Genomic DNA, 24,624 nt, shown 5'->3' with positions numbered 1-24,624 from the left:
GGGGAGTTCACCAAACAAGATAATTCTACCATGCCAGCTCTGGAAATGAACCCACAAGAGGAAAAAAATTGCTTTAAAATGTGTTGGTCATGTAGGACATTATGAAGAACCTGCCAGATTTCAGACTAGCAAAGCCCAGAGTGATTAGAAGCTTAAACACTGCCAAGCTGGGTTTCACTCAAATGTCAAGCAGCCATCTGTAAACAGCACTGCAGAATAACACAGGAAGTTACACAAAGATTCTGCAGCTCCCAGGTTTGCTGTGAGGATCTAAAGGTGAAGGGTAAATGCTGCTGGTAGAAAAGATTAGGGTTTTTTTCCCTTTCAGTTTATGTGTTCCTTCATTCTGTGATGAAGTCATGATGCTGAATTTGTAAGCTTATATTGATTTCCGTGGCAACAGACCACGCTGCCATGAATCCAGAGTCACTGACACTGCTAGGCTCCAGGAATGGAGAAAGCATTCACTCCAACAGCTTTCTCTGGTTCTCTCAGAAAACAGTACTGGAGACAGTAAATGCCAGTGTTCTTTAGCTACAGTAAGACACAGGTTCAATTTTAAAATCACCCATTTTAAAACATAGCTTAAATTCATTCTGTGCCAGATAAGGCTAAGAAAAACCTGGAATTACCTTTGTAACACTTAAACCCAGGGCAGCAAGCAGCAAGAAAAGATCACCTACAGTGACATACAAAATGGCTGAATTCTGGGTATGCTTTAAATAAAAAGGGCTCTTGGCACTGAGCTAAGCCCACACTGAAAGCAGTTGTTTATTTTGCTTTCAGTGACAGCAAGGAGTTTGAGAAAGCTCAGGCACAGCACAGGCAAGGACACAGCCATCCTCACCAAGGTGCCAAGGAGCTCTCCATGGACTTGTGCCACCACACCTGAGTCCCAGCACAACCTCAGCTGTCACAGCTATGAGCTGCTTTTACCTGACATCCTTCCCCACAGTCATGGCTGCAATAACCTTCTTTACAGCTTCTTTCCTCTTCTCTTTCTTTTCATTGTTGAGCTCAGCCTTCAGTTCAAAAATCTCTCCTGGTAAAGACAAAAAAAAAAAAAAAACACAAAAAACCAGATTGAAGCTTTCAGGAGAAGAGAAGAGTGTTGTTTTAGGAATAATTCAAGAGTGAATTTTTGCTTTCTTGGCCTGCTATTCCCATAAAACAGGTCCAGCAGCACTTGGGAGCTGTCAGACCTTGTGGAGAACATGGTTCACTGAGAAGCAAAGCTGCAACACTCCAGGGACTGCTATGAGTGCACCTTGCAGAGGAAAATGCCATGAACAAAAACCATGCCGCGTGTGGCAGCTCTCCCACTTCCAGGACACCAAATCACATCCCTGGAGCGTCTGTTTCTCTCAGGCAACCATTACACAACCAGCATGAAAAGATACTTGGAGATGCCAGATTCGTGCCTGCAAGAAACAAACTAAGCTAGGAATTTTGCCCAGACTTTTTGAAGTTTTGCTCATCCTTGCATGGAGCCCAAATGCTGTGGCCCCTGAAACAGGACAGCATGTGTTTAGTCCAGTGGAAAAAAAGCTAAAAAGACAGAGCTACCACTAACAAAAGCTGCATGTAACACAGCTTGCCTGGATTCCAAGGTTCCCAAAGCAGCTTTTCCCACAGCATTAATTCTTCCAGACATGACTGTGTAGAAAGTCAGTTCAGGCTGGGTCACCAAACTTGGCAATCAAGTTTATAAAATAAAGAAACATGTACAAAAGGCTGTTTATCAGGCCTGTTCCAGACACAGCCAGTGGTATGAGAAGGATAATGCTCCCAACAGACAGACAGACAGCTTGCCTCAGGAAGGACAGCCAGCAGCATTCCCACTGGGAGCCACAGCCTGAGCACACATTGCAAATATCAAAATATCCCTGACAAAATTCTAGCACCAACTTTCCATTCCTACACTTGCTCAGAGCAGCAGCACTAATTAAAATCTGACACAGAGACTGCCAGGGACTCCAAAAAAGAAGAGAAGCTGCTGCAGTGCAGAGACCACTCGTCATCCCTCCTGCCTGAGGAAGAGCCTGGCATTACTCACCCAGAGCTCGTGCCCTGGAGCAGAGCTGAGCCAGCTCCAGCTCTCACCCAGCTCCCTGCAGCCAGCCCACAAAAACCTGCCTTTAGCCCTGAACTTTCAGAGCTGCTCCTCTGAAAGATGCCAACTGCATCAGCTTCATTTATGAGCTCATTGTGAAGCTTAATGACACATAAATAGATCAACAGTGTGGGTTTTCTCACTGGCAGCCATTCACAGGGAGCACTCAGCCATTTTGCAAAGGAGAGGTTAATGCAAACCATTTTCCACATCTGCTGGAGAATGATCAGGCTTAAATTGCACTCAGCAACAGTGTTTTGTTCAAAAACAGGTTAGAAAATCTGCCTTGGACAGTTTCAGCAGAACAAGCCCTGCTCTGAAACAGCTGAATGAATAAAATAATCCCAAAGAGCCTTTGCAGGCTTCCCATTTTTAAGGGCAGAAGTTTGTTCTGAGGTGAGGTAACCACCACACCTGCAGTAAAGGCAGAGCAAAGTCACACAGAGCATCTGCAGCTTTGAAGAAAATGACAGTAGGAAAATCCATTGTGTTTGCTTGATGTATAAATCCAAAACATTAAATTCCTCACATCAGCTTAATTCTGTGATGCCCAAATTAACAATCATCCTTAGTCTGGCACTTGTTAACCCATCACCAAAACTTTGTCTCTGGCCAGATCTGCACTCAAACCCCAATGTTTTGCTTTCTGATCCTTGAAAGACCAGCAATTTGGGTCATTTTGTGCATCATAAAAACATATAATACCCCAGTTTTGTCTTTTGTCACCATGTGACCTACTTTAGAAGTTGCTCCCTGGATGATTTAAGAAGAGAAACAGGGACAGAGCTACCAGAAAAGCACAAATTCTCCTGCATGCAGTTAAAAAAGCTGTGTAAAAATAGCCACCCACCACCTCCAACCCACTGCACCAGCACCACACCAACCTTTTTTATTGGTGGTGAAGTATTTGGAGTCCGTCATGGTTCCAGCTCCTTAAAACACCTGAGAATAGGAAGAATAAAAAAAGAACAAGTCAGCTCCAAATGCTGTTTGGTGGCAGCAGTCAGTTTGTGAGGCAGGAACTCAGTGCAAGGACGGTTGGTGAGTGAAGGAGGAAGCAAAAGCTTCACATCCACAGGCACGAGTTCCTCAGTCTTCATCCTGCACCTGCTCCTGGTATTGCTTGGCAAAGGGATTTAAAGGAAAAAACACAACAGTGGTGCTCAGCCCAGCTTCACAAATTCTCAGCCTCAGCAGGCACAAGGCATTTTTTGAACTCCTCATAACCAGCAGATGCTGGTATGCTGTGCAGCTGTCTTTCCTGAGTACACAGATTCATTTTCCAAGGAAAAGCACATCCAGTGTCTCTCCTGGCAGTGAGAAGTCCATATTTCACACAAAGGAAATTGTCATCTCCCCCTAACGATATCTGCCTGTGCTGCATCTTGATGGAAGGCACAATTAACCCCACTTGCAACACCACCCCCAGGCCTTTCATTCCTTTCCCTCCTTTTGTTCCCAGCAGATGCAAAACAGTGGTTTTTTAAAAAAGGAAAAGCCATTATTTTTCAGTTCTCTCAAGCTTGAAATTGAAATATTTCTCTGCCAAGATATGACATCCTACCCCTGAGACACACACAAAGATCATTATTTCAGTGCTGCTCTGATTTTTTTTTTTCTCTTTGTTTTTTTTTGTGGACAGGATGGAAAAATGCTGTTGGACCAGGAAGTGCTCAGCAGAGCCAGGAGAGTGGTCTCACCAGCACTCCTCTTGCTCCACAGAACTAAATTAATGCCTTGGGATACAGGGATTGCCCAAACATATGTGGATATCCATCACTTTCTTCTTACAATTGCTAGCTCTGTGACAAATATGAAACAATTTTCAAAACAAGCAGAGGAGTGGGCAGTTTTACTGCTTTTGATGAAAATCTGTATTGATGCTAGGATCTGTGACCCTAAAACCATCTCAAAAATTATTTTATCATTTCTTTCCTCCTTTTTCTAATTTTTTACCCCAATTCCCCTTTTCTTACACATCCTCCCATGACCTTAAAGGCTGCCAGCAAAGCAGTAAATCATCTGTTCCCTAAATGCTGCCTGTCTTGCCTCTAAACCCTGCAGCTCTTGCTGGATCAGCAACAAAAGGACCAGCACAGCTCTGAACTGCAGGACTGCCCAGCAGTGCAATCAGATTGCTGCTCCTTAACCCTTTCCTTCCTCACCCCTTCACCAACCCCAGTGCCATCACCATTCCATTTCCCCCCACCCACCTGGATCAGTTTAACACCCCAGTTTAATGCCCCAATTCCCACCCCTTCCTCATGGTCATCCTGTCCAATTGCCCAACATCTGCATGAGGATCAACCTGTTGCTTTTCCCATTTTCCTGGAGCTGCTGCCTGCCCGGTTTCCACCTCATCCAATGAGGCTGAATTACTGGGTTTGGTTTGATTTCTCTCCCTTTCTGCTCCTGCCAAGCCTGGAGACAGCTCTGGAAACACATTCCTCGTGCAGAGGAGGTTGAAACTCTTTCCAAAAGAGAGGCTGGGTTGGGAAAGCCACAATGAGTGCAATTTTTCCAGCAAAAATCTCACAGCCCCCCCCTGAAAGCACAGGCTGATGTGGAGCTTGTTTTGTAATTAAAATCAGAGTCTGTGTTCAGCTGCAATGTTAGTGTTGACAGAGTCCTTCAGGTCTGAGCCCAGCTTAAAAGGGAAGACTTAAAATGTTTTTCTCTCCCAGAGTATTTGGCACAGTGCCATGCAAAAAGCACTGAACGTGGCCTCAATGCTTTGTTTGCATTATGTGGGGATTTGTCATCCAGGGTCACATCTCAGCTGAGCTGCTCTAATACAGCTTTAACTGGGGCCAGAGCAGCAGATTAGAGAGAAAATTGAGGGGGGGGGGAGGAAAAAAACCAACCCAAACATCATCAACATCAGCCCAATTGCATAAAGCTACACACAGAGAGGAAGGAACCCTGCTGAATTTCAGAGATGGTTAAACCCCAAGTGAAACAAATTTTGTTGTTTTTCTCCTTTCAGATACTTGGAAATATGAAGAATGCTAGAAACATTCAGACAGGGCCAAGCACAGCTCATGCCTTTCCAGCCTCCTTTGATGGATGTAAATGAGAGCAGACTTAGGTCAATAACCAAACTGCCCCACTCCAAGTGCAGCACAGGATAAAGCTCATTTTCTCACCAGTACACAGACTGCTGCTTCATGTGTGTCAGAGCTTGCTTTGCACACTGTTCAGAGCCAGCCTGCCAGCAGCACTGGGTATTATCACTAACAATCTCAGTATGCTTTACAGCAAATGGAACCAAAACAGATATTGAAAACACTGCTGTTTGTGTGACTGCAGAAAATGCCAGCTCCTTGTACACAAATTGAAACCGAGGAGAGCCAAGGTAAATTAGAACATCATGAACAGCCTTGTATTTTCAGAAGAAAAATCTACTTTAGACTGCCCCCTCCTCACTATTGTTCTGTGCCCAGCACTTGCTGAGATGGACACAGGTAAGAGGTGTCCAAAGCTGACAGCAAAAGGCTCCTCCTGATCCAACCCCAGCAAACAAGAAGAGATGAGAAAGAGGAATGGCTCCAGAAAGCTCCAGCAACGCTTAATGCCACAAACAGTGGCTTGACATTCCAATGTAGACTGAACCAAAGCAAGATAAGTCTCCTCAGTCCAAAACCAGACAGAAAACCTGACCCTGTGTCTGACCAGCACCTGCTTGACCCCACACATGACTCCAGCCAGCCTGACCTGCTCTGCAGCACTGATCCCATACAGAGGGGTGATAGGTTTAAGGGACTTGGGATTAAGCCAAGCTCCTGGACATTGAAACCATCAATCCCTAAATCTCTCAGTGATCCCTGGTTTAACTCCAGTGTAAGTGGTGCCACCCATTTTTCCTGGAAAGCTTCTCAAGGACCTGTGTGACAGCCCAAGCATGGCCCAGGGCCACTGGAGAACCAGGAAGAGAACCAGAACAATGGAATGTGGATGGCAGGGGGAGAGCTGTGCCTGCAGCCCTGAACTTGTGCTGGTGCAGGGATTTGGCTTCCACACCCCTTTGGTGGCCCTCATTCCACCTGCTCCTCCTACCACCTCCCCATTCCATGGAAGCCCCATCCCAGCTTTGCTGCCAGCTTCTCCCACACTTCCAGCAGGATTCCCAGCACACCCCACACTCCAGACTGGTGTCCCAGTACCCCACTCAAGCCCCCTGCCTCCCAACCCTTCTCCCTCAGCACCATTCCCCAGATCTCTCCCAGTATCCCCCAGTTGCAGGAGCGTTCCCCACAAATCCCAGTTCCCCTCCCCAGCATTCCCAGTCCCAGCAGTGCCTGCCAGTCCCTCTTAGGGCCCAGCCCTTCTCCCTGCCTGCTCCCACCAGTATCCCAGTAGCTTGCTGTGCTCATTCCCATCCCACTCCATCCCCCAGCACCCCCACCTCATCCCTGACCAGTGTCTCCTCCCAGGGCCCACTGATCCCTCTTTTCACCCTTACCCCTTGCAGTTCCTCTGCAAACACCAGCCCAGTGGCCCCCCACCCTTTCCCAGTACATCACCAGAGCCACTCCCAGTGCCTCACCAGCGACTGTCACCACCCTATTCCACTTCCCCCTTCCAGGACCACTCACCTCCTCCCAGTGCCCCCTTCCCACCCCATGCCAGCGCCCCCAGCCCTCGTCTCCCTCCCGTATTCCCTCCCACCGTCCCCCAGCCCCTCCCTAACCTCCATCTCTCCCCGCCCTACCCCTGTACCCCACCAGTACCTCCCAGCATCTCCTCCCACCGCCCCTCCCCACCCCATGCCAGCGCCCCACCACTGCCTCACCCCTCCCAACATCCCCTCCAAGCGCCCCCTCAGCCCCTCCTAATTCTCCACCGGTGCCTCTACCCGCCGTGTCACCGTCCCTCCACCCAGAACCCCACCAGTGACTCTCACCCCCTCCCCGAATCCCCTCCCAACGCCCCCAGCGTCCCTCCCACCTCACCCAGCGCCCTCAGCCGCGGCCCCACTCCCGGACCGGACTCACCGCTGCGGGGGCGGCGGCGGAACCGGAAGCGGAGGGGCTGGGCGGACTCGCGAGCAGCGAGATCAAACCCTCCCCGTCCCAGAGCGGCCGCGCCCCTCCACCATAGAGCAGCGGCGGCGGGCGGAGCGCCTGCGGCCCGCGCTTCCGGGGGGCGGGGCGGAGCGGCTCGCGGCGGGGAGGGGCCGAGGCGCCCCCTGGCGGCGGGGCGGTGCGGCGCTGTCATGGCGGAGGTGGGCGCGCACCTCACGGCCGCCCCGGCCGGCGGGGAGCGGCCGTCCGTGTTCGAGGCGGTGGCCCAGGACAGCCTGATGGCCGCTGTGAAACCCGCCCTGCAGCACATGGTGAAGGTGAGGGCGAGGCGAGCCGCGGGTGAAGGGAGAGGAGGGGGGCTGGCGTGTAACTACGGCCGCACTCACAGGCAGCGGGACAGTTGTGAGCTAGCTGGCTTATGCTGAGAATTAGAGGCGTCGTTTAGAGCTGCTGTGATTTATAATTTAGCACTTTACTCCGCTTTCAGGTCGTTCTCTGTGAGGGTGGGGAGGCCCTAGCACAGGCTGCCCCGAGAAGTGTTCAAATCCAGGCTGGACGAGGCTTGGAGCAGCCTGGGATGGTGGAAGGTGTCCCTGCCCATGGCAAGGGCTGGAACCACATGATCTTTAATGCTCCTTCCAACCCAAACCACTCTGATTCCTCCTGTTTTATGTCCCTTTCGCAACAGGTGCTTGCTGAGTCTAACCCTGCCCGGTATGGTTTCCTCTGGCGCTGGTTTGATGAGATCTATGTCCTTCTGGATTTGCTGCTCCAGCAGCACTACCTGGGCAGGTGCAGCGCATCCTTCTCTGAGAACTTCTACAGCTTGAAGAGGATCCCCATGGGAGGTGGCAAACAGCAACCTCTGGCCACAGCTGGCCTGCCAAAGAGGCAGCACTGGAAGTCTCTTCTCCTGCTGGTTCTTGTTCCTTACCTGAAAGGAAAGCTGGAGAAACTGGTGTCCAGCCTGAGGGAAGAGGATGAGTACTCCATCCACCCTCCCTCGTCATCCTGGAAACGCTTCTACAGAGCCTTTCTGGCTGCCTACCCCTATGTGAACATGACTTGGGAGGGCTGGTTTCTTATCCAGCAACTGTGCTACATCCTGGGCAAGGCTGAGCATCATTCCCCCATGCTGAAGCTGGCTGGTGTCCGCCTGGTCAGACTGTCTGCAGAGGATATCCAGGCCCTGGAGAAGAAATGGGCTGAAACTACCTCAAGTCAAACACACAGGTATGGCAGAACCTGGCTCAGCTGTAAGGGCTTCTGTGGGTGTGTAAATTTAGAGGTGATGCTGCAAGTGAAAGTGCCTTGTTGTCCAAAAATTCAAGATGAAAGTTTGCTATGACAAAGTATGCTCTAAAGGGGTGTATTGTGAGTGAAAATAAGGAAACCAGTAGCAGGGATTAGCTTGAAATGATTTTGTGGCAATAAAATTTCAGAGTTTGGGGGTGGTTTCGGGCGTGCAAGCCTTTATCCTGTTCAGCCTTCCCCTGCACTTTTCCAGCAGAGGAGGGGCAGCAGTTGCAGCAATGTTGCTGAAAGGATTGAAACTTATTTCTCTGATTTTCCTAAGCAGCAGCTAGTCATGGCCACACTGAATACCCTGTGAAATGGTGATCCAGGAGTGAAACACTCTGTGGTCCAGGACCTGTTAATCTAAATTCTTCTGATTTGGATTTCTGAAAAAAAAAAAAAAGCCAGATTTGGATCTTCCTTAAAATACAAAAAGGATCTGAAACATCCTAATAAGTGCAAATGTGGGACATGCTGACCAACTAACTTAGCACTAAGGAGCTGTGTGAAGCAGTCACTCCCCAAGTGCTTTTCCCCATGGTTTCTAGCTGGATAAATGTGCAGTAGTAACCATCTCTCCCTGCTTGTCTCTGCCACAGCTTCACCTCACGAGTGCAGTCAGCGCTGAGGAAAGCTCTGGGCGGCATCGCCTTCTCCCTGTCCACCGGCCTGTCCGTCAGCGTGTTCTTCCTGCAGTTCCTGGACTGGTGGTACTCCTCAGAAAACCAGGAGACCATCAAATCCCTGACAGCACTGCCCACCCCCCCTCCCCCTGTGCACCTGGAGCACGAGCCCAGCTCAGCTGTGCTGCCCAGCCTGAAGAGCGTGTGCCCGCTGTGCCGCAAGGTCCGCGTGAACGCCACGGCCCTGGCCACGTCCGGCTTCGTCTTCTGCTACCGCTGTGCCTACAGCTTTGTGAAGGCTCACCAGCGCTGCCCAGTCACGGGCTATGCCACAGAGCTGCAGCACCTGGTCAAACTCTACACCCCTGAGAGCTGAAAGGCTCCCAGGAGTCCCCAGCACCTCTTTCTACATCCCATGGAAGGCTTCGGACGGAAAGCTTCAGACCGCCGGAGCTCCTCAGTGAGCTCCACAGCAGCTTTGAACTCGGTGGTCCATCAGCTTTGCTGCCTTTGCACATTCTGGCAAGGCTCTGCCCTTTGTTGATAAGCTGTTCAAACATCCTGGCAGTTGCAGAGGGATCACACAGCCCCAGCCTGTCAGCCAGCACAGAAAAGCCTCAAAGACCAGCTGAAAGGGAGGAAACATTGATTTGGATAAGAGGAATGCAGATGTGAGGATCAAAGACCAGCTCTGGTGCTGCTTGAGGGCATGAGCCAGCAAATTAAAGAAGTAGGGAATTTCTCTAGGCAGGTTTTACTTCCCTGGGCAGCTTCCCAGGGTGAACTCTGGCTTTGTCAGAGGTGGAGACAGGCTTAAACCTCTGCTCTTCAGCCTCCTGCATTTTCAAGCCTTCACCTTGGAACTGAGAACATCACCCTCCTAATTCCCACCAATGGTTCTAAATTAAGACTTTTGACTCTTTAAAGGAACAAGATGGACAAGAGGAATGTGATATTTTCTGCACAAGAGAGAAAATTACAAACCAGATTAAAACAAACTGCCAACTGATGAGAGTGGTTTATTGCTAAATAAGTCTTTGCATTCATTATTATCTGCTTTTATAAAGCAAAATTCTTTCTTGATTGAGAACCTAATTTAATTCTTTTCTGGTTATTGGAAAAACAGTTTGCTCCTCTGGGGGCTCTATTTACATAAGAGAGACAAGACTAAAGCTGCTTTCATCTTTCCATGTGCTGGCAGTGGATGTAAGATTAGCATTTTGTAGGCTGAGAATCTTTAATGTCTGAGCATTACATTGCAATTATTCCAGTCCCAGCCATGTAGTAAATTCATATCAGAACAGAACATCTTTCCACTGAACACAGGAGGAAAGAAAACCTGTTTGACATGGTTGGCTCTTGCCTGCCACCTGATTTTTCAGGATGGAAGGTTGTTTTCCTGACTCTAGGGAGCAGCAGTGCTCCAGATATCACAGTGACAGTGCTTAGAGAATACAAAAGCAAAGTTTGCTGCACAAAGTACAGGACCCCACTCTGGGCTTTCCAGATTAAGAGATATCTTCTAACATTTAATCCACTGAACCAGGCATCTCATTTTCCCTCCACTTTAGCTCTGCTTCAGAAGATAAAAATCTCCAATATCCTTCTTCACCTGTAAGCAAGAGATTAAGGTTATTGAATCATGTGGGAAAATGCACTAATTTGAATCTTCCCAAAACACCTAATAAATGAGATTTGTTCCTGATGCTTTATTATCTCTGTACACCTCCCTGACCTTCTACCTGTGCCACTATGGAATAATAAAAACTGTCTCATTTCTCTCTTCTCCAGTAGCTGTGGGATCCATGAACATACTTCTCTTCCTTTAGAAAGCCATACACATCTTACTGGAAGACAAATCACATCAAGGTGTGAGATTTTCTGAGGTTCCAAATCACTTCTTACTTTTTGTTAGTGTCCTGGTGACTGCAGTGCAACAGCTCATTTAAATAAGCATTTGACTGGTGATGGCTTTTCAGGATAGGTTTATTTTCCTTTTATCCTTCCTATACTTTGCAAGTTGTTTGGTGCTCAGCTGAGCAGGCATGGGACACTCAGCCCTCAGCACTGCAGGGCTTTGGGGAGGTTCATCCTCCCTCTAATGCAGGATTATCTGATCCTACACTGCTCCAGGGCCTCTCCAGCTCCTTTTCCCAGGATTAATGCCTCTCCCTCTCCCAAAATGCCCACCAGCCAGGCCCTGGCTGCTTTCCACTCCTGCACAACACCCTGTCCCTGCCAAACTTGGATCTGGCCAACTTCAAGACCTGCACAGAACCACCCACATCGAAGCCTCCCAGTTCTGAGCAGCTGTAATTACTCTTTTACACAGTAAATTGCCCTTTAAAGCTTAGCTGAGTAACAGGCATCAAACCCACCACGGTGACAGGCTCAGCAGTTACCTGGCAGATTTTGTGTGTTCCTGGAGATGGCTGCAGGATGCCAACTTGTATTTGACTCCTTTGAAACTTCCTGTTCTTAGCAGCCAAATAAACACTCATTTGTCAGGTTTCTTGCTCTAAAATAAAGCTATAAAACCAATTGTGGTTATAGAAAAATTCCCATTTATCTGCTTTTTAACTGTTCTTAAAACCATGATGGGTTAAAGATTGACAAGAAAAGTTTTTTCAGGGAGCACCAACTTTATTAAACCAACCTTTGGACTTACATACTAATTTGTGATTATAGTCATGTACCACATATGCCCTCAGGATGCTTTGGTGTTGCTCAGCACAATTTCATCAACATTAACAGCAGCACTGGAGTTGTTCAGTATCCTACTGCCAGGACTTTGCAAGTCTTTTAAAAATTCTTTAGTGAACCCAAGGCACATTCACAGCTCATCTAGGCAGTGCTCAAAAATCAGAGCATGAAACAACTGAGGTTTTTGTTACTTCCTTAACAGAAACAAAGAGGCTTCTCCTGTTAAGGGAAAACCACTAGAACATACTCCTAGGTATATATTTCCCATTGATGCTTCCTTCTCCACAGGAAGGGAGAAATCAATATAAAGATGTCATCAGGACCTGAAAAGAACAGAAAAACGGAATTAGAGAATAGCTCCATCTCTTTTCCTGGGCCCCTCCTCAATCCCAAAGGGGTCATTGAGAGTATTTCTAAAATACTCCTGGCAATCACTAAATGAAAATACAGCTGAATTAACTGCTAATGAGTTTCTGTAAGACAGAGAGCCCAGAGTCTGCATTGCACTTACAGAGCAGACACACTGGCAGAGTATCTGGAGTTTGATCCATGGCATACACAGGGGAAAACCATTCCACCCTCATTGCAAGCTCACGCTAAAATATTCGAGTTACGATTCAAATCAAGGCTTTGTTTTTCTGCCTTTAAAAGAGATTGCTAAAAATCCTTAGCATTTCTTTTTCGGATTCATCAAAGTTTCAAGAACAGCAAAGCTGTTCCCTGCAGACGAGCTTAGCCTGAGGTAGCTCAGAGAGAAGATTAAGTGATCATGCCCTGGTCAGAGCGGACACGGAGTCTCGGCAATACCAGGTCAGACTATACTTCGCTCATCATTGCTGCTGGGCAAATCTATTTGCCTTCAACACGGAGCTTGCTCCCAAGCCAGGGGCTGGGAGGTCTGCTCGTCCCTAGGAGGATGAAGCACGTGGAGCACAGGGATGAGGTGACATTCCTTCTACAGCCGAGCAGGAGCTGCGGGACAGGTCACAAACTGCAATTCCACAGTCAGGAGAGCCAGCACGAGGCAAACCCGAGAGGGAAAATCCGTGTCATACCGATAAATGCTGCTGCACTCAGTGTATCTCCAAGGCTCCAGAGGCCTGCTTGGATCCCTCCCTTCCCATCTCCTCCCCTGTATCCTCCCCACCATGTCCCTACAGCTCTTCAGTCCCCAGTTCTTCCCTCCGTGCCCGCCCTGCGCCAGCCTCACATCCCCGATGTCCCAGTTGTCCTTCCCGCATCTCAGTAAATCCCACATGTCCTACACCTCGGCCGGGCTCAGCCTCCCCAGCCAGCCTCCAGAGCCGCTCCCGCGTCCCCTCACCCTCCCTGTCGCCGTCCCCACACACTGCGAGCCCTCAGCAGCCCCACCGCGGTCCCGCACCCCCGGTGTCCCGTGTTCCGTGTCCCATCTGCCGCCTCCATACCCCTCCATGTCCCGTACCCCTCACGCCGCTCCGCTCCCGCAGGCCCAGCCACACCGGGGCGGAGCCACCCGCTTTGCCCCGCCCCTCCGCTGATAACAGCCAATCACAGTGCGCGTCTCTGCCGGTGGGGCCGGAGGGAGCCAATAGGAAGGCGCGTTAGAGGCGCTGGGGGCGGTGCGAGCGCTTCCCGCCCTGAGGAAGCCTGAGGGGGCTGAGGGAGCGGGAGGTCCCCTCAGTGTGGAATGCGCGTTTTGTCTATGCTTAGCGAAAAGAAATGCCAATTTTACAGAAATTATTACTCCACTCAACTTCAGCAACAGTCAGTTAGTAGAGCCCAGTTTCTCCAAAGAGAAGCTTTAGTGGGAGAAGGGAAGTTTTGCCCTTTTTTAACACCAATGGCATTTTGTCTTGGTGTCGGAGATGTTGGTTAGGTAAACGTGTATGGAGTTAATGTAAAGTACTTTCGAAAGCCTGATTCAAAAGTCCTAAAAATAAGTATCCAAAAATTGAAGGCGTGTAGAAAATAAACCATATTTCCCACCATAGAATGTGGCTCTCAGTTTGGAAGAACAGCCAGCTATCTCCCTGCTGTGATTATAGAGCACCAGCGATTTTACTGAATGTGATTACATTGGGATCACCTTCCAAATAAAACTGCCTTTAGGTTATCAAACCCATTACTTAAAATTTTCAATCTTTTCCAAATTCAGGACACTAGAAGCACTTTTATTTATTTCTTATTTCTTTTATTTATTTTTTATTTCCTTAACATGGGAGAAAAAACTATCCTCATGGTTCCTTTCATAACCCCAGACCTCCACATTTCATCATGCTACACCTGTTGTGGACATCACTAATATTTATTATGATCAGGAGTATTTTACTGTGTAATTAATATTTAAATCATTATTGAGTAAGATTATATTTATCACATGCTTAGGGACTTTCCTCCATGAACTAAAGCAACAGTCTGTGATTTTTGTGTTGTCCCAGCCTGCATTAGGTATCTGTGCTTGAATGAAAATATTTATGTAATGAAGTTTAACGTGATGACCCACTGGTGGGTTGCTTGTCATTCTGGTTTGTTGTTTTGGTTTTTTTTTTCATAAATGGGATATTTTCAACACTCCCTGTGCCTTGGTGCGACATGTTTGTGGTGACTTTGCTGCATTTGGGAGCACTGGATGGTTTGCAAGGAGTGAAAATTCAATCTGTGCTACCAATTACTCAGTTTTTCCAGGTGTGATGCAAGACTGCAAGTGAGACTTGTCTCCTTTTGCTTAATAAAATCAGAACAGGAATTCCACGTGGAACAAAGCAGTGAATTTATTAAGAGTTCATCCACCATCCTCACACTTTGGCACACAACTTCCAATAAATGAACAAAAAGGCACACAGCTAAAATCCTATTTTCTGACTACAGAATAGAAGGCACTTAACCCTCCCTGTTCCACCATTGCTGGGAATTCCACAAGTACCAGGAGCTGGAGGTGGATGCAGAACTGATTTCAGCTTTGTTGAATTTCCTTCTAAAGAGCCTCCTGACACATTTCCAACACAACCAACTCCTTTACAGCTGGGCCTTGAAGCTTTCATCATTATCAGCTGAATGGGGGCAGAGAAAGGATTTACACCATCTGGGAATCACTCAGATGGACACTTCCCAAATTTCCAGCAAATTCCCTCTTTCCTCATACAGCTTATGATCCTCCAAAGCTGTCCCCAAACTATTCAGTGCCTTGACAATGGCACTAGATTCTCCTCATGGCTCTCACTTTTCTGTATTTCTGTTTTTTCCCCCCACACTCAGCCTTTTTTTGGTGCTTTTCAGTCCCTCACGCCCGAGAGAGAGGTTTGATCAGCTCATAATCCATGCACTTGGTGAGGCAATCACGAGCCACATTAATGATGTGCTGCTTCTTGGGGTGATCCTCCTGCTTCCCCACGTAGGTCAGGATCTCCAGGAGCTCCGACTCCACCAGCTTCTTTGCCAGCTCTTTGTCAGAGCTGATTAGGTTGAAAGCAATGACCAGTCCTCGGTGCTGGATCTCCATGTTGTCATGCAAGCAGAGCCTCTGCAGGATCTCAAGCCACTGGGTGGTCTGGAAGGGAAAGAGAGATCATTAGTACTGATCCGAAGATCTCAACTAAAAAAATTACTTTAGAGCAATACTCATGGCACTTATGAGTTATTTCATTTTTTAACTAAGAAAACCTGACTCCAAACATTTGAACCCAATTTTTCCTCACACTTAAGTCAGAATCTTTTGCAGCACTGGGACAATACAGAAAATGTTTCATATTCAGGCTGCTGCATAATCTCTGTGAAAAGAAGCTGACCAGAGTCTTGGTCCAGCTGAGATGACCAGGACACTCCCCCACCCCAACCTTCTTGAGTTTCTCTTTTGACTTGATTAATCATTTTTGTCTTAATGAGCTCCAGTGTCCAGTGATGTGTGCAACAAAATAGGCTCAGGAGCTCTCAACCACAGCTCTTCAGACACTCAGCCAAGCAGGATCTGGTTCTCAGGGTCTACAGATCTGTGCAGGGAAAGGACATCCTTTGGGATCTCTAAAGCTCAGTAGGTTATTGATCAAGCTCTTCTTATTTCTGGGTGAAACAAGGTTTGGATTTCAGGTTATTTATCAAAATGGACAAAAAGCATGCACACCCAGGTCCCAGCTTCTCTAGGTTCCTCAGTATCAGACCAGTAAATTGCATATTCCTTTGGAGAGACTTTTTCACATCTGAGCCAGGACCCTTGCAGGGCACATCCACCCTGCCCACAATCTCACCACTTGAGTCATCTTTGAGCAGAGTTTCTTTTGTGCTGCTGTAAGCATGGCCAGGGCTCCTGCTGCTGCAACCTGAACCTTCTCATCATCCTCACCACACAGCAACACCACCAACTTCAGCCGGTCATTGCCGTCAGCCACAAACCGATCTTGAACCTAAAAAAAACCCCAGAGGTGTCACAATTAGGGACAGCTCCTCACAGAGGCAGTGCACACAGTCAGGCTGGACATGCCCAGGGGTTACCTCCTTGTTCACCACCAGGTTGCACATGCACTCTGTGGCTGCCTGTCGAAGTTGGTCGTGGTTCTCAAACATGTAGTTTTCGATATCTGGCAGGGCCTTCTCTTTGACTATTTTCAACCTGTGGTAAAGAGCAGTAAAAACCCCACATTACAGGTCAAGCAGTCACCAACTCATCAAATATTAACTGCAGGGAAGGCCTTTAAACAAATCAGTGTCTGCAGCACTGGAGCTCATGATGTGGCTCATTCCCTGTCCAATGCAGATGAGGTTCAAGTCTTTGTTGTTTCTAGAAGAAAATGTGCCACTCTCTTTTTCCTTTTTCATTAATCTTTTAGCTCTGAGACCTTTGTAGCTCTGCCAAAGGTAGCTCAAACTGACCAGTCTTCATAGTCCAACAAGTAACTCACAATAAATCCTGGGGAAGAAGGAAGGTTAAAAAAAGCATCAGAGCTCACCTAAGTTTATCACTTCTTCCTGAAAAGTTTGTGAGACCTAACAGAGCCTCGTAGTTCTGGAGGCCATCTCTCTCTGTGTTCAGCAGGCTGACCAGGGGCCTCACCACCTCATACACCTGGAAGAGAAGGCCTGTATTAGCAATTTTCATTTGCTAAAGGAAGTATCAATGCTTTTGTTTTATTATTTTTTTCTTTTTTTAAGCTTACCCTCTCCCCTGGGAATGCAATGTCTGGATTGGAGATAGCAGCGATTTTTGCCAGAGCATGAGAAGCCTTTATCTTGCCAACATCTGTGCCTTCCACAGCCAGAGGTATCAGTGCCTGGAGACACACAGGAAAAATCATTCAGTATTCTGAGAAGATTTACAGGATTGCCATAACAGAGTAAAACAAGTTTAAAATATCCCATAGCCCTCTGTGGTGTCTTGCTTTTGTTCTCTACTGAGCTCACACAGTCACTCCAACAATATCACTTCTTTGGAGCCTTGTAGAGATGGGGCTGCAGTGTCACTAGGGCCCCGGGGGGACAATCTGTGCTCTTGTGTCACTGTCCCTCACTGGGGACACACCCCAGGCTCCCAGCAGACATTAACAGCACATCAGCGAACATAAAAGTCATCACCTTCCCACCACCTTGAGCCACAATGGTCCCGCGGTCCTTGGGGTCTTCACACAAGGCAAGAAACACCCTGCAGGGGCACAGAACACTCGGTGAGACAGCCAAGCAGCCACCCATGGGCTGACGTTCTGCAGGAGTGCCAGAGCCACCAGGAAAATTCCAGGTGTTTAACCCTGTGCACACAGTGTTCTATGAGGAAGCAACAAATGGCAGAGTAAGAAGTTTCCAGGTCTGTAAAATGAGCTCTATTCCAGCCAGAACCAATACAGAGAACTCAAAGATGCATTCCAGCAAAGCATCTTGAAGGTCAGAACAGGGATTTTTATGACACAAAAATTTTGGTTTGAATTCTTTGCCTCACACGCTCCCCCACAGGCAGAATGCCCCACCCCAGTGTCCATCCCCACGGCACAGGGGCTGCCCTGCACTCCCAGCTCCCAGGAGTGCAGTGAAGGCACCTGGCAATGAGCTCCTTGCTCTGGTCTGTCAGAATGGCACTGTCAGCCTTCACCATGCAGGCCAAGGCAGAGACAACGCCGGCCTTCAGCAGCCGCTTCACCCGCTTCACCACAAAATCCTTCTTGTCCTGAGGAGGAAACGTTGGGAAAGGATTAGCCCTTTGCATCCAAGGATTTTAAATTCCTTAAATTAGCCCATTCTAAAGAATTAGCCCATTCTGCCATCCAGCCAAGCCTGGTTGGAGAGCAAAGCAATTTCAGTCTGGAGACAGGAGACCTGAAGTCTGTGACCATGGATACACCAAAGAAAATCTTTCTGAACAGCATCTCCAGCTGGGCACAACCCACCTTTGGATGCTCCTCAGGCACGTGCTGCTTGGAGAATTTTGCCAGCTGCACCAGCTCTGGGACCAGCTCCTTGGTATCATAGCTATTGGTACAGTTCACCAGTGCAGAAGCCACAGAATACAAGATTGTCTTGTCACTTGCCTGCACAGAAAAATAAAAGCTTGTGTGAGGAGGGCACAGCAGGGAAACAGGTCCCTTTGGATTGTCATGGTGGTGTTTTGCACTAGTGGAAATGTTTTTAGCTTTATCCCCAGCTTTATAGCCCATGAAAGTTCTCCTGGTCAAACAAGGTGTTGGACATTAAGCGCTGCCAACACCCTGGTGCCTTTGGTTTTCATGAAGTTGTTGACAGTGAAGGTAGGAGTGACCTCCCTCAGCCTAGGGAGAAGGGCAGGATGGTGGCAGCCCTAAGAAATCTCTGGAACACAGCAGAACTGAAGTTGGGGTACTGAGAGGTTGGGGTAACAGCTCCTGCTGACTGGGCACAGTGAAGGGCTGGAGAGCTGGGAGATGTTGATGCTGTCAGAGGAATGAGGGAACAAGGAAAGGAGATAGACCTTGGCTAAATCAAACATAGCTTTCAGGGCTGGCTCGTCTTCAACAAAGTCATCTTTCACATCTGCATCGAGGGTGAGGTAGGAGAGCCCTTCCACAGCCCATTTCCTGGTGCGGGCATCAATGCTGGTGTTGCACAACCACCTGGAAGAGAGGAAAACACTCACATTTCCACCTCAGGAGCCAGAACTAACTTATCTGGAAAAACAGATATTGAGGTTGATTCAGGGCCAAACATGTCCTCAGGTTCTGCTGCAGACTGGGGATGCTTTCCATGCTTTCCCTCAAGAGTGAGTCTTTCCCCATGGCCCAACTTGTGGGATCTAAATGCTGCAAGGAATGACAGGGACAGACCAGGACACCCACTTGGCACTGCTTTGCCTTTTCCATCCCACAAAACACGAGATGCCTGCAGGAATGACCCATTCAGTCACTTCCTAACTTGACCCAACTTCCTGGGTTACTCCACCTGGTAAATTCACCTTCAGAGGGGACTTGTGCATATTCAAGGTAAGCATTAATTAGGCTGTGCCACTCTGGTACAGAGGGATGCTCCTCTGGATATTGAGGCAGGAGGAACACACGGCTGCTTCAGGCAGAGGGGCTCCTGGCTCTGGGGGCACTGTCAGCTGGCAAGCAGCACAGGAAATGAAGGCAATGTGTGGGCAGGATCTCGTGGGAGAGGAACTTATTGTACTTTGCAAAGACTGGAATAACTGAAGGAAGAAGTGAAGTCACTCACTTTCGGCACTGCTTGGCCAACTTCTCAGTGGAGCCCTCAGCGAACTGCCGCAGGCCATAGTCTGTGCCTCCTGCTGAGCCCAGCTTGCACAGACCCTGAGGAGGATGAAAACAACTAATGAGATTAATGAGAAAGGTTCATTAATCCTCTTGTGTTGCTGCCCCAAAACAACCTAAGCCCATCTTTCATTCCCAGAACCTCCCTCCTCTCCCAAGGCTGGGATTGAGGCGGGCGATAGAGGCAGGGCTGCATCCTTACCACCAGAGCTCGGATTTTGATCTTCTCATTCTTGGTCTTCTTGTAGATCTCCTTCAGGAGTGTCACCCCGTTGGTGATGATGAAGGTGGCTCGGCTCAGCTTGGTGGAGGCGTGGATGAGAGCTTCCACAGCCACCAGCTGGTCAATCTCCCTCTCAGACCCACACAGGGCAACCATCATCTCCATCACTCCCTTCATGCCAAGCAGCTTGTTGCCCAAGTCAAAGGGGCCTTGCAGAACTCCAGACACGATCTGGACAGCATGCAGTGTCTTATCCATGTCTTGTGGGTCAATTTTGCTCCTGCATGGGACAGGGGGAGCAGGATATAGAACAGTAGTGGGGAGGGAATGTCCTCCCTCAGCTCTGCTGCTGAATCACATTGGGTATTTGGGAGTGCAAATCCCTGCAAAGCTGTGATCCAGCAGGATCTCAAGCAAGTCATAATCTCCCAGAGCCCCCAGTTTCGAACACAAGTGGATTTCAGGTGCCTGATCTCACCCTGAGGAGCCCCTGACTCACTTGATGTAGTCCTCGCAGATCAGCCGGTAGTTGTCGCGCTCCGGGTCGCAGCGCAGGTCATCGTAGAGCTTACTTAGGAGCACAGAGGCAGTCAGCTGGGTGTTCTCTGTCAGTGGCAGGCAGTCAGGCATCTCAGGAATCTGGCCCACCACTTTCAGTATCTTTTTTAAGCCTGGCAACGATGGAGTGATAGGGCTGTCAGAGGGGAGAGGGTCTGTGCAAAACTCAAAATACCATTTGTTACTTTCTTGCTGTGGAATAGCCAGCTTGGATGGTTTTCAATTATTTTGCGGCCTAATCACATAAGTCTTAAGCAAAAAAGGCACTCAGATATTTACTGGGGAGGAGCTTCTGCTGGTGAGATTACAGGTTTGCAGCATCAGGGTTTTTTTCCAGTTCTCAGAGTGTGATAAGCAGAACTGCATTAGACCCCTGGCTGGATCTGTTATTTTTGTCAGGAGACATTAAACCTACTGACCTCCAAGGCTGGAGGCTCTGACTGAGGAAAACTCAGCCACTCTCAAGTGATTCTGGATGACCTAACTCTGCTTTTGCTGAATTATTATTAAATAACTTCCATCAAAATGGTAACATGCACATGCATTGGAATTACTATAAAAACACACAGCACACATATTCCTCACCCTCGTTTTAGAATTGATCAGTTTATGAGTCCACCAAGCTCAGCAGGTGCTCATCTCATCCTGTCTAAACCAGACAATTTATCCAAGCCAAATCCTCCAAACATTAGCAAATACATTGTAGAAAACTAACCAGAGATATTAGGCAGTCCTTTAGGAGCTCAAAAGTTCTTGTTTTCATACACAGCTGATTTTTTCTTAGTACTGTTTGCTGCCAATAAATCTAACTTTGCTCCAGGCTTGCATGCACCAAAAAAAAAAAAAACACCCAGAGAAGATTTATTTTATAGGAAGGACCAGTTCTAAAGGTATTCAGGCAAGAACACACAGCTCCACATCTCCCAAATCAGAACAGGACTCACCATTGTCGATGACAAAGATGCTCCTGCTGTTGTCAAGGTCTTTCAGGTCCTTCCTTGGTATGTTCTTGTTGAGGAGGTTCAGGGCTCGGTCTCGCCCTTGTCCAGACACTTTCTTACTGACCAGCATATCCAGCAAACGCATTGTGATCATCTTCAAATCCTTCTTAGTGTCTGCATACAAGCAAAACAGTAGCAACCAGTTACCAGAAGTTCCCTCTGAAAGCAGGTGAGCTCAGTGAAAACAATTCAAAGCCATTGTGTGGCTGGAACAGAAGCATTTAAGCTATCCATAAGGATAAGAGCTGTGTGCAGGTTGTTCTCATACACAGTTGAAGGGTAAATTCCCCACTTCAGCAAAGAACAAGGAATAAGGTGGAATCCCAGAGGCTGCTGGGTCCGCTCCTGCTGCAGGCAGGGGGAATGGAGAGAGGTGATGTGCTGTTACCTAGCACTAGAGCCTCCTCCTTGCCGTGGTGCTCCTCCTTCCCCTGGCCCAGCAGGCAGTCAGTGATGGTCTGCAGGAGGTTGCAGACAGCCAGGGAGATTTCTTCATTGTCCACTGACATCCACATGCAGATGCTGTCGATGCCCAGGTAATGGAGAATGGCAGTGGCCTGGCCCCAGGAAGGAGAGAGCAGGACTGTTAACAAATGCCTTTCCTCCCTGTGTCCTCCAAGCTCAGCTGGGACAAAGGAGCAATTTTCCTCAGTGAATCCTGAATCAGTACAAGTCAGGGTTTTAATCTTCTCCCACTGCTCACCAACAACACAAACTCTTTCAATTTCCCCCTCCCCAGGAGCAAAATAGCAGTGAAGGTCCAAGCACCCTGTCCTCACCCGAGCCTTATGTCCTGTGCACATTCCTGAAAGTGTCCTCACGGCTGCCAGGATCAGCTCAGGATTTTTGGTTTCTATCAGCTGCAGCAGCAAGTTGACCCCATTATTCTGGAAAATCCTCTCAGCACCTGCTTCCTCCCGGCCCAGGACTATGAGGTTGTTTGCAGCCTAGGTGGGAGGCAAAAGAACAGGGGTCAGTGGCACAGCCCAGCCTCCAGAACATCTCTGTGCAGCTCTGGGAGATCCTGGTGGGAGCCATCTCCTGACAGATGCAGCAGATCAGCTCAGACCCCACCAGACAGTTTATCCAGGTGCATTTAGGGATCAGCTCTGCTCTGCCTAAGAAAAGCAGGTCACTGCTTGGAAGGAACCTCTGGAGGGTGGCAGAGATGGACTTGAGCAGAAGTCCAGGCTGATCCCACCTTTGGTATTTTGGGAGGTTGGGCCACCTTCCCTCAGCACAGGGATGATTTTCCCTCTCTCTGGGTACTGTTCACCTTCCAGCTCCTTCCCTCATCTTCCATCCAGGGGATGTGGGGAAGGAAACTCGGGGTTCTGCTCCCTGGTGCAGCCTCTGATGTCAAGCAGCCATTTTGCCAAGTCCAGGGCAGTTCTCACCTTTTCCCGCTTTTCTTTGTCACTGTTCTCATCCAGCAGGATCTCAAACATCTTCTGCACCCTCGAGTCTGTGGAGAACTGAATGCGTAGCTGTGCCACGAGAGAGAGCACAGAGCATCAGGAGGAGAAAACTGAGCTGCAACTTTGCTTTTCTGCTTCAAGAATACTCCCTCCCCTCAAACCACAGGCAATTTAAGCTGAATAACAGGAGATATAATTTCTCAGCAATTAGCATCCATTGCCCAATATATGGGCACAAGCAGAGCCTGCCCTAAACCTTATTTTTTGAGACTTCATGGTGTGTAGTGATACAGGGATTTCTTCCCCTGTAAAGATAACTGTAGCAATGTGGCTGGTCCAGTCCCTTGCCAAGACTTTTTCAAGACACTCAGGACCAGGCCAGCCTCAGGAGGGAGCCACCACACTTTTTAATTTAACCATTCAACCCAATCCTCAGATTTACACACAGCAGGCATGAATTTCCAGTCAATGGAGCCTATTTATCCCCTCTATTGCCACGAGTTCCCAGCATTACCAACAATCCCCTGGTGTAACCCAGAGCAAGGATTTCCCATCCTGTGAATCCAGGACAGTTCCCCTGGCATTTACCTTCTCCTGGATGTTGGCCCCCAGTCTCCTCAAGGTCTCCTGGAAGTTTTTGTTGTGTGGTTCAAGGGTGGCACATTTCTGAGCATCTTTGAATGCTTGGTCTAACTTGCCCAGTTTTTCCAGGGCTTGGCTGCGCCGGTACAAGGCTTTGATATCTGAGGCATTGATGTCAATAGCTGGGAAAGGGATCCAAAACACCAGGCATCAGAGCTTGCTGCTTGGAAGTGGCCTGTGCAAACTGTGATTTGCTTTGTTACTAGCACCAATCAGTGCCTGATTAGCACTGGCTGGACCAGCACACCAAATTGGAACATCACTCAAACTTCCAGGATTTCCCTCGTGGCCTCAGCACTTGGGTGTTTGTGGACATCAAGGAATAAGGCCACAGTGTCCCAAAAGCAGATGTGAGAGCAGAGAGTGTATCCAGCTCTCCTCACAGCCCCTCCTTACCTCTAGATGCATCTGAAGCTGCCTTGGCATATTGCTCCTGTTAAACCAGAAAGAAGAGATCTATTAGCCATGGAATAGCAGGGCATGTTCCCATTGCTGATGGACATTGGGACCTCTCTGTTCCCATTTCCCATGGGACACCCCAGTGAAGCTCCAGCACAAGCCCAGAGCATTTCATGTCAGACCAGCTGGAAACACCCTGTGCAATAAATGGACAAAGCACCTAATCCACAGCCAGGGAGTGCCCTTGGCTGTCCTCCTGCTCTTCTCTCCTCGAGCACTGCCCAGGTGAGGGGAGCTTTTCTCACCTTTTTGAGGAAGCAGGCTGCCCTGTTCCTGTACAGCACCGCCTGCAGCGCCTTGTCCTTGTTGAGCTTTATGGCTTGAGTGTAGCTTTGAAGGGCTTTCTCATAGTCACTGGCCTGAAAATATTTATTGCCTTCCTCTTTCAGCTGGATGGGATCCTCCATCTGGAGAGCTTGAAGGAAAAACATCAATTTGTGTCCCATTTTCAACTGCCTGGGTCGCCTGCCTGCTCCCCCAAGCTGAGTTCCACCATGAGACTGACATATAATTAACACACATTAATAAAAGCAGCTTACCAGGCTGAAGAGTTTTGAAAATGAAGACCTAAATTGCTCCTCAAGGCTGTCACTTCTAAGAAGCTTTTCCCACCAACAGAGATTAGAAGTCAATTACAAAAAAAAAAAAGAAAAAGAAAAACAAGAACAAACAAAGGAATTAAAGAAATCTGCCGGCACTATGGAGAGTCTGTGGCTCAGGAAAGAGCTCACTTCCCACTCCAAGTTTGGGCAGGACCTGGCAGCTCCTGCTGCCTGTCAGCATCACCTGTCACCACAGGCTGTCCCCTCCTTGTCCCCTCGTGCTTTATATGCCTGGGGAGGGCTGGGAGCCAGGGCTAGCTCG

At 48.4% G+C, this 24,624-nt stretch overlaps 3 protein-coding genes, 1 long non-coding RNA gene and 1 other non-coding gene across 7 annotated transcripts in view; 1 reads left to right on the top strand and 4 right to left on the bottom strand.

The window, feature by feature from the left end:
* Positions 1-7,207, bottom strand: part of AP2B1 (adaptor related protein complex 2 subunit beta 1) — a 77,460-nt gene extending 70,253 nt beyond the window's left edge. For 2 of the 3 annotated variants that reach the window (XM_033078319.2, XM_033078321.2), the window contains exons 1-3: positions 7,108-7,207; positions 2,998-3,055; positions 937-1,042 (exon numbers count right to left, since the gene is read on the bottom strand). In XM_033078319.2, the coding sequence (XP_032934210.1) occupies positions 937-1,042; positions 2,998-3,034 (143 nt within the window). In that variant the 5' untranslated portion in view covers positions 3,035-3,055; positions 7,108-7,207. Of the gene's footprint in view, positions 1-936; positions 1,043-2,997; positions 3,056-7,065 lie in introns of all 3 variants that reach the window. The other variant, XM_033078320.2, reaches the window with a different exon arrangement.
* A 73-nt stretch (positions 7,208-7,280) lies between these two features.
* PEX12 (peroxisomal biogenesis factor 12) lies at positions 7,281-10,849 on the top strand. The gene is made up of 3 exons (XM_033078526.1): positions 7,281-7,454; positions 7,826-8,370; positions 9,033-10,849. Exons 1-3 carry the CDS (start codon positions 7,329-7,331, stop codon positions 9,430-9,432), a joined length of 1,071 nt encoding a protein of 356 aa, XP_032934417.1. The 5' UTR covers positions 7,281-7,328; the 3' UTR covers positions 9,433-10,849.
* LOC117006174 lies at positions 10,594-13,261 on the bottom strand. Its single transcript, XR_004419959.1, has 3 exons — positions 13,204-13,261; positions 11,459-12,082; positions 10,594-10,668 (listed from the first exon to the last, which is right to left on the bottom strand). It is a non-coding gene; the product is annotated as an uncharacterized LOC117006174 (long non-coding RNA).
* On the bottom strand, positions 12,503-12,597 carry LOC117006229. The gene has a single exon (XR_004419967.1). It is a non-coding gene; the product is annotated as a Z30 small nucleolar RNA (small nucleolar RNA).
* Positions 13,262-14,541: 1,280 nt separating the features above from the next.
* Positions 14,542-24,167, bottom strand: UNC45B (unc-45 myosin chaperone B). The gene is made up of 19 exons (XM_033078546.1): positions 24,006-24,167; positions 23,698-23,734; positions 23,248-23,423; positions 22,639-22,728; positions 22,021-22,188; positions 21,630-21,798; positions 21,185-21,355; positions 20,182-20,353; positions 19,662-19,962; positions 19,404-19,498; positions 18,664-18,805; positions 18,107-18,247; positions 17,759-17,886; positions 17,304-17,370; positions 16,889-17,002; positions 16,682-16,797; positions 16,227-16,344; positions 15,983-16,138; positions 14,542-15,288 (listed from the first exon to the last, which is right to left on the bottom strand). Exons 1-19 carry the CDS (start codon positions 24,165-24,167, stop codon positions 15,022-15,024), a joined length of 2,790 nt encoding a protein of 929 aa, XP_032934437.1. The 3' UTR covers positions 14,542-15,021.
* Positions 24,168-24,624: the final 457 nt, after the last annotated feature.

This window comes from Catharus ustulatus, chromosome 22, assembly GCF_009819885.2.
Source record: "Catharus ustulatus isolate bCatUst1 chromosome 22, bCatUst1.pri.v2, whole genome shotgun sequence".
Classification (NCBI taxonomy): Eukaryota; Metazoa; Chordata; class Aves; order Passeriformes; family Turdidae; genus Catharus; species Catharus ustulatus.
Note: the sequence above shows the minus strand (reverse complement) of the source record. Positions and strands in the feature narration are given on the sequence as shown.

Excerpts from the sequence above, each read along its gene's own strand:
- PEX12 (XM_033078526.1), top strand. The coding sequence starts at position 7,329 with ATGGCGGAGGTGGGCGCGCACCTCACGGCCGCCCCGGCCGGCGGGGAG. Across the intron at positions 7,455-7,825 it reads CCCTGCAGCACATGGTGAAG|GTGCTTGCTGAGTCTAACCC; the intron begins GTGAGGGCGAGG and ends CTTTCGCAACAG. Across the intron at positions 8,371-9,032 it reads ACCTCAAGTCAAACACACAG|CTTCACCTCACGAGTGCAGT; the intron begins GTATGGCAGAAC and ends TCTCTGCCACAG.
- UNC45B (XM_033078546.1), bottom strand. The coding sequence starts at position 24,167 with ATGGAGGATCCCATCCAGCTGAAAGAGGAAGGCAATAAATATTTTCAG. Across the intron at positions 20,354-21,184 it reads CATCTTTGTCATCGACAATG|GCTTAAAAAAGATACTGAAA; the intron begins GTGAGTCCTGTT and ends CATCGTTGCCAG. Across the intron at positions 15,289-15,982 it reads GCTCAAAGATGACTCAAGTG|ACCACCCAGTGGCTTGAGAT; the intron begins GTGAGATTGTGG and ends TTTCCCTTCCAG.